The sequence below is a fragment of the Glycine soja genome, chromosome 16 (assembly GCF_004193775.1).
Source record: "Glycine soja cultivar W05 chromosome 16, ASM419377v2, whole genome shotgun sequence".
Lineage (NCBI taxonomy): Eukaryota > Viridiplantae > Streptophyta > Magnoliopsida > Fabales > Fabaceae > Glycine > Glycine soja.
The window spans coordinates 1,715,732-1,724,756 of record NC_041017.1 but is presented as its reverse complement, the minus strand read 5'-3'; the positions used below and the strand labels follow the sequence as shown (position 1 = coordinate 1,724,756).

The 9,025-nt window shown below is 33.1% G+C and overlaps 1 protein-coding gene across 1 annotated transcript; it reads right to left on the bottom strand.

Annotated features, from left to right (window-relative positions):
• Positions 1-3,711: 3,711 nt before the first annotated feature.
• On the bottom strand, positions 3,712-6,380 carry LOC114389365 (NAC domain-containing protein 43-like). Its single transcript, XM_028350024.1, has 3 exons — positions 5,875-6,380; positions 5,048-5,322; positions 3,712-4,843 (listed from the first exon to the last, which is right to left on the bottom strand). The coding sequence occupies exons 1-3, from the start codon at positions 6,056-6,058 to the stop codon at positions 3,977-3,979; spliced, it is 1,326 nt and encodes a 441-aa protein (XP_028205825.1). The 5' UTR covers positions 6,059-6,380; the 3' UTR covers positions 3,712-3,976.
• Between the last annotated feature and the right edge of the window lie 2,645 nt (positions 6,381-9,025).

The following is a 9,025-nucleotide window of genomic DNA, read 5'->3' as shown; positions in this document are numbered from 1 at the left end:
AGGATAATATTTGTTTTTAATTCCTAAAAAATAAATTCTCATTTTAGTTCCTGATTTAGTATTTATATTTTACAAAAAAAAAAAATCCCTTTTTAATCTATTGTTTATGAAAACAAGGACCACACATGACACATTTTTATAAATAAAAAGCCAAAATGAGACAATTTTTTTGTTATAAATTCAAAAGTAAACATTATATACATTATCTTATTTACTACATTAAAAATACGTTAAATTCTTTTTAATTTTATAACAAATGGAAGAAATAAAAAACAGTCTTGAAAATGGGAGAGAAAGCAATCATGAGAAGTTAGGGACTTGTATAGTGAAGGAGGACAAAGATTAGGGGTAGCTGGGATGATGATTGAGTCGTTATCAAATAATTCGACGAATAATCGAACGTAAAGCCCCTTGTAGTGTGGTTGGTGTCATGGCCTTAAATTCCGGAATTAATTCAATTCTTAATTTATTAATCCTTATACCCTTCTCATTATTCTTCGGAAATTTTCAAGTTGAAACGACTTCGTCTTCGTCGTTAAGTGACTTCACCCAATAAATCAATAATCAATAATACTAAATAATAAATACTATAACACGCATGTACCCTGTTACTTTCATCTATGTTTACTCTGTTATAACGCGTAATTATTATAAGCTTGAAGTTGTTGAAAAATATTTGGGTTATGTGATGGTGAATCGTGTTCGCTATTTGTAATAATATTATGAATTTCTCAAACCCCACCACCTTGCTAGTCCGTACTTAAAGTTTCCTTTTGAATTGGCCAATTTCTACCTTTGCAAATTAACTATATCTAACATGTGCTTCAATTTCTCCTGATTTACCTTACTCATGTTATAAGAAATGGATAATGGAATAGAAAATAAATAAAACTGAAATTAATTTGTACTATTTTAGTATGATAAAAATATAAATATTATAGTATAAAAAAGTAATTTAAAATTATTTTAACTTTTTATTAAGGAATAAAACATACGTGAATTGTAAATTATTTGAATCTGGATATTAAGGTAGTGTTTAGTCCAATTCTTTTTTACTCTCTTTTTTTTTTAAAAAAAAAGAAAATCTGGGCCAAACATATATTGTATAAAAGCTCTTGAAAAAACTAGTGACTTATTTTTTATGAAGAAATAATTGAAACAAGGAGGTTTTATTTAAGATGACCCAGGGAGGATTTTTAACTTATTCGGAGAGCTTCCTTATCTTTTTTTTTTAAAAAAACTTATTCAGAGCTTCTTCTTCTTCCTTTTTTTTTTTGTGATACATGTCAAATTTGTAGACCCAATTTTGTGATACATACACATTTGTTCGTTGAAATAATCAAGAAATTGATTTGAACAAAACAAATAAAAGGGTATATTTTATCATATATACATAATATTGGATCTTTCTCAGTCTCACATCCCAAAATTATTGTAGTTGATTTTTTTATATCTAAACTGATATTATATTACATTTTCTTTTATTGTCAAAATTTTAAAATAAATGTTTTTATTTAAGTTAGTCTTGAATGGATTTTTTTAATTCAAAATCATTATATCTGTTATTTCTTAAATGAATTTTGTCAATCTTATATTTTTGTAAACTAATATGCTAACTTTAAATAAAATCAGAACTTTTGTAAAATATTTTACCAAACAGATTTAACTTAAAATTAGCTTTTAATAAGGTAAAAAAAAAAAATATAAAGAAACCTTAAATTTTAAAGCCCTTTTTTCAACTTTATAATTTTATTAATTAAAAATTAATTATTATTATTATTATTATTGTTGTATAGGAATTTGGTTTAGTGTTAAAGAAATGAAAGAAAAAACAATTTATTAAAAATACTATATAAAAAGAAAAATCATTTAAATATTTTTCATTTTTATTTTCTTAGCATCTTATGGATATTTTATTTATTTTATTTTATTTTGGTTCTTGGTTTTCCTTAGCCTTGGAATAAGAGTTTTTTTTTTTTTTGTTACGTGAAATACTAACTTTTCATCATGGAATTTAAGTCTTATCAAATTGGGGTGCATGATTGCAGTATTGAGTTGTTTAAGTATAAAGTATCATATATGTGGTAAAATCATATCTTAAACATGTCATTTTCGTAAGTTTAATTGTAAAAATACATTGTTTTATATATCAAATATAGAACATGCCGCCAAGCCTTTGATAAATAATTAGAAAATGATATCCATTCGGGGGGGCCCTGTTATAGGATGAACTTCCAGTTATTTGACTCTTTAATTACCTTGCACAAAATGAACCTTCCAACCCACAATATTCCCCACAGAAGACGAATATAACTGATTAATTAAAGAAAGAAGTTCGAAAAACAGATTCTATGGTTGCTTGTTAATTTTAGTGTTTATATATCATAATCCATCTAGAGGGATGTTCATGTGGCTCCGCTAGCCGATAAGCAAAGCAAGGAAAAGACAACTTTATACGTTAATTAGGAACGCAAATATGAGCCGCAAAATAATGATCTTAGAAGTTAGAAATAATAGATTCACCAATACCATAAACAAATAAAAAAAAAATGTAAACTCTATTTTCCTTTTCCCTAATTAGTCTGGCACGATACTTTTAAGCAGAGGCGACAAGAATGTATAAGTGTGAAAGAAAGAAATTAAGAGAAAAAGAAAGTAAGTGGACCAAAATCCAAACAGGCCCCTTACCTATACCTTACGTTTGATAATTTGAAAATTGAGCCCTCTCCCTAAGATGGAAATGAAGATATCCTTGGTGTGCCGTAGTGTGCCCTATAGTCGAAGAGGAAGCATTTTGGTACATTTTTGTTTCGGGGGGCATTTTTCTGCATGGAATTGAATTGAAGTACAATTTTTTTGAAAAGAATAATAAAAACAAAAGGCAACACAAGCTGGTGGACTAGAATGTGATAGTATTTCATTTCATATTATTGTTTGGTGGTCACTTTCTTTTTTACCCTTTACCCTAGCTAGCTAGGATTAGTGACGAAATCAATATGCAAAGCTTACGTAATTATGAGCCCTTTGAGATTCTCTCTTTTGACTTGCTTAAAGCTATGTGGAGGCTTTATTAGCCGTCGCTCTCTCTCTGAATTGTGAAAGTATTGCGTTTGTTTGTACTCATGCATGTATTCCTTTTGGTAATTAGAGAGTGTGTGTTGGTGCAATAGGACAAGCCCAACCATGGCCTCTGCACCTTCCTCTAACAAACCGACAAACCACGTGACACAAAGACGAGAGGAGCAGATTATTATTATTTGAGACATGACCCTTACGAATCGATCATCATCATCATCATACTGGATAGTATAAAGTAAGGTCCGTATAATTGCGGTTAGAACAATGGGAGAAGAAAATTAATAAAAAGATTATAAAATATATCACAGTAGTCACACTTGAACACACGAGTTTTAGACATGCACCAAGAAGTCAAGAACCCTCCCGCTCCAATAATAATAATAATAATACAACAAAAAGAAAAATAATGGTAGACATCGTGATTAAGCAAAGACCCATGGTTGACAATGCCATCCCATCTAATAACTTCATTTCTTTCCACCTTTTTTCTCTTTATATCCATCTAACATATTCCAATTAATTCAATTCAATTCAATTATAACATATATTAGGCTAATTTAATTCACACATTTGAGGGTAATTAAAACTGATAAACATATTTAACCGAAAGAAAGACTTATGAAGAAATTAAGATTTACAAGAGACAATTGTCAATGGAATATTACCAACAAGAGTCGAAATAAGCTAATTAAAGTAAAAATGTATACTAGGAGAATTATCACATTTAACAGTCTGTAATAATAATCCTCGGAGACTTGAGAGAAGAAGAACTAATATTAAATATTAAACATGATATGTGATGAAGTAGGGGCTAATTATTTCTATATTTAACAATCGAACATGGAGGAAAAGGGGGACTTGAGATATTTTTTTTTATATTATTATTTTATTGATCTCGCTACACTGACGTGTTGGACACGTGGCACAGTGGTTCGGAGGATGCCAACAGTGAGGACGTGGATCGGGAGAAGTTCCAAAGGTCAATCTCGCTGGTGAAGTCCTGTGTTGGGGGGTTGATGAATGCGGGTGCAGGGGAAGGTCGTGTGTTAGCGGACGTTGATGAGGATCGGAGGGTGGGGATTTGATGATGAAGATCATGATGGTCGACGCTGGTGCAATACATGGTGGGGTCGTTGAAAGCACATCCTAGTTGCCTAGAGGCATCGGTTTGGCCATTGAGTTGAGATGCAACTAAACGGTCCAGCGCAGCCCAGTTGGTGAGGCCTCCACCACCTGATCCTACCTCCAATGGATGAACAATGTTGCTGTTGTTGTTGTTTGGGTCACCACCACTCACCTGGTGCGTTGTGAATGTCCCTTCATTGTCCGTGCCCATCTCTACTGGAATTATGGGATGGTACCCGTTATTATTATTATTATTATTATTATTACTCTTCATGTTATTGTTGCAGTTGTTGTTGGTGTTGTGGTGGTTCTCCATGCTTGCGGATTTTGGGCTCTCGAGGCTCGGGAGCTTCATGAACCTATCATTGTATCCACCGCCGCCGCCATTGTTCAACCCCATTGCAAACCTTCCATAGCTGTTGTAGTTGCCTTCATAGCTGCTCTCCTCCTTGCAGCCCCTTCCCATTTGCTGAAGTATTTGCTCCAAAGCTCCCTCGTCGCACGAGTCGAACATGTGGCTCCTTCTACCTTCCCCGGAAGCTATGGGGCTGTCTAGGGTTTTCAGATGGTTCTTCTTCTTGAATATCCTGCACACCACCCACCCTTCTTCCTGAGCAGCATCCGCCATCACATTGGACACCTATTTTTTTATCACAAAATGAATTTGTAATTAAGCACATGCATGTGTCATTATGGTCACGTTTTATAGTGTTACAAACACTTTAAGAACCTTGATGTTACCGTCCAAATTACCATTGCTGATCGTTTTTTAAAACTTTGGTTGTGATATCTGCTAAATTAAATTCGCATGAAATTGTAACCAACTAGCTAGTGTGTTGCTTACAATATTGGTGTCGCTGGTGTTGTTGTCGTCTAGTCTGTATTCATGCATGATCCAATCGGATTTCTGGCCATGTGGCGCTCTTCCTTTGTAGAAAACCAGAGTCTTTCTCATTCCAATCCTCTTTCCATTGCTGTAGATGACTTTGTCGCGGCCAGTGGCCTTCCAGAACCCTGCAGCAGTTGCGCGATTGGTGCGCGTTCCTGTGGGGTACTTCTTGTCTTTGTGGCTGAAGAAGTACCAATCATTCTGCGGAGTGGTTCCTATTTTGCATTTCTCTGCAAAAAATAAAGAAAAGAAAAAAGAAACCCCTCAAAATGGTGCATTAGTGCCGTGATTCATGTCATGCATGACCCATGATGCAATATTTGAATATTCCAACATATTATTACCCCCCATGTGAGAGGCAAAACAAAGAAACTAGAAAAAAGTGAGTAGAAAATGAAAAGCACCAAAAGACTATAACTAGCTTGCCAGCCATGAACACCAAAAATAAAAGGTAGCTAGTTATATGCACATGTTGTGTTCACGAGTGAGTGATGAACCAACACATATATCACGAAAACAACCGTCCCTTTTTTTTTTTTATAAGCACGAAAACAACCATCCCTAGAGATTAAGCTGTTTGTCAAAGAAACATGAATAGCCTTGTATTACACACCATATGAATGTTTGAAAACTCGTTGAGAAGTAAGAAATCATGTTTGAGAGACTGAGACGTGAAAGCTATAACTATTAACTTTCTCCAATAAACATCAAAAAACACATCTAGAATCTGAAGCCAAACACGCTATATGAAAGAGTGGTGAATAACTGAATATCTATCACACCTTGTATGTCCCATGGCTCGAGCTTGTTGAGATCAACGTCACGAATCACGTCGAGGTCAATCTTCTCGTAAGAGACCTTCTTCCTCAAGTAGTACTGAAGAAGCTCTTCTTCAGTTGGATGAAACCTGAAGCCAGGAGGGACTTGAGATTGACCATTCACTGATATGCTCATGTTTTCCGGCATTCAGGTGGTTTAAACCAAGAGAGTGATCGGCGATAGCTAGCTAGCAAGAAGAGAGAAACTAGCTAGAGAGTGGTTCTAGATATTCACCAGGGACCTAAAGAAAGAGAGAGAGAGAGAACACATTCAAAATGGGTACACTACAAGGAAGAGGATAGGAATTGAAAGAAAGATATAATGAGGTGTGGTGTGTGTACTGGCCATGGAATGAGTATGTAAAGCGAGACTATATATATGTGCTGTGGGACAGAAAGGACCAAAGGATACACATGGAATTAATTGTGTTGATAAAATAATGGAAAAAAGAAAATGAAAAAAAAGAAAAAGAAAATGGATTTGTTTGTTTTAAAGGTTGAAGGGACACCAGACACCAATAACCAATTGGGTATATATATAGGTTTATAATATAATGAAAATGAAAATGAAAAAGAAAAATGTGGGGTTAGTTTTACTATGCTCCGAGAAGTGCCACCTACCAAGAAAGATGGAGGAAGAGAGTTTAACTGTTGAGGGAAAAAAAAATGTGTGTGGGGCCACGTGTATGCGGGTATCACTTAGGGGCCCCACAGGGTTAGACGTTATAGGCAACTTAAGAAGAGTAAGGGCGCACGCCCACATCCACAACTACGACCTCTGACCTTAAAATCTCCATGGAAAAGCACCTCTGAAACAACCATGGACCATGGCCAAAAATTAACCTAGCTATTACTCTCTCTTTCTTTCTCTCTAGAGACTACAGCTTTCTCTCTTTATCTTAACTTTTATATCCCTTTCTCTTTCATGTTTGGCTCGGGCAACCACCGCAACAAGAAAAATAAAATACAAAAAATAATGCGTAGGGTAGGACCCGGAAAAAATGAAAACAAGAAAAATGTGATGGATGGTAACATGCAAGTTGGAAAAAAAGCTGCTTATGTAAAAATTTAGGATTTTATTTTTGTTTTTTGACATTGTCATGTTGTGTTTCATATACATACATCTTACTTTGTCTTTCTTGCCCACCCTGCAGCTTCTTGCTTTCATGATTTCTTGGTTATTTTCTCCCCGTCTCTTAGTAGTTGTCACACAGAAATTAATGTCAGAAGCATGTAATCCTTGTCTTGATTGGTTTATGCGAATTTCATTTATAGGTTCAGACCATTGAAGCTATATATTTTGTTAATTTAGCTCACCACTCTCTTCACCTTTTATTTATTTTTTGGTTATATATATCTCTTCACCTTTCAAGTGTCTGTCCAAGTCTTAACTAAATATAAATATATCCAGCATCTCCAAAGAATGTACAAGATTTCACACGAAGAAATAAAAAATACCTCAAAATGGACTTGTGATAAAGCAAGAATTTTATATATTATTTTGTTTCATAATTTAAAAATAACATGATGCATTAATTACTTAGTTAGTTTTAACATATATCTATTTGTTTTTTTTTTTATTTTAAAAAAATATTAGTATCCTATATTCCTATTCATCCTTACCCATGTATTTATGTTTTTTCTGGTAGGCTACCCATGTATTTATGCACTTTTTGATTACGAGAATAATTGAGAACCTCTCTCCCAAGGATCCAACTTTTTTAGAGTCTTTCTTCTACGCATTCACATGGTTAATTAGCAATCCTGACCCGTCAGATGAAGATCGAACACTCATATTTAATCTTGATGATATATATATATATATATATATATATATATATATATAAATTATACTTAAAATTTGTATTTGAGATCCAAACCATCCGATTTAAATCAATGATTACCAACATGGTGACTGAATTAATGTGTGAAAAATACGAATGCACCTAATCTAGTTCACTGCCAATAGAGTAATTCTACATGCTTAAACTGCTAAAATTACATAGATCTCTCAACTCACTAACTCAAACTTATTACACTTATAATTAGTTAGATCTTTAATATCAATATAACACGATTTGAAAAACTTTTTTATGAGATTTTTAGACATTAAATTTTATTTAGTGACAGGAAGAAATATTGCAGTATCTAGTGAATGAATAGCGTTGAGAAACCTCAATATAATAGTACTTGTGATCATTATTATCTATTACATCCAATAAACTAGTATTTTGGATTGGATTTGTCGATCGTAGTCTTCAGTTGTAACGATAATTGTTCCTGTTGATATAGTTGGGGTACTGAGAGAGGGCTCCCTGTAAGGTGACTATATAAGGAGCCATAGGTAAACCCTTGAGTGTTGTGTTGAGTACTACAGTGAGTGAAATCTACCATCTACTTAAGGCAAACAGATCGAGTGAAACTATCATGATACTAGACCTTAAAAGAGGTAAAAATATTATGAGTTTGACTTTGAGGTAATATGAAATCTTAACGTATATATGGAACCTTAAATTATGATATTCTCTCATCTAGAAAGGTAAGTACACGGTATTGTTTTTAAAGAAATATTCGCTTTTTTAAAGATCTATTGGAAAGTTAATAAATAAATAAATAAAGATTATTTCTCAAAAGTAAGTTAAATATATGTGTTTGGTTGATGTAGGTTTGAATAAATAAACCCTTTTTGTCATCTTATTTTGTTTCACAATGATCATTTTAGTTTCAGCTTTTTATTATTAGTTTGGTAATGTTTTTGAATAAATACGACGGTTTAAAATAATTTAATTAATAATCCACGTTCTTCCATATTATTTAGACCATCAGTTTAATGTTACAGGATTGGAACAACCACCTATGGAAAAAAAATGCGTGATTTGCTAAATGAATATTAAAAAAAATTATGTATAAAACAATACAACCATAATTTTTTTACAACCATAATTAGAGATAATTATTTTTAATTTCTTCCTTAAGCCTTCTCTAAAATTCAAATAAGATTTAAATCTAGATTAACCCCATAAATCTGATAACAAATTCTTGTCATCGATCGTTTTTAACATGGAATAGCGTGGAGTCATTGGGCTATATCATTTCTTACAAGCAGTTAGTTGAA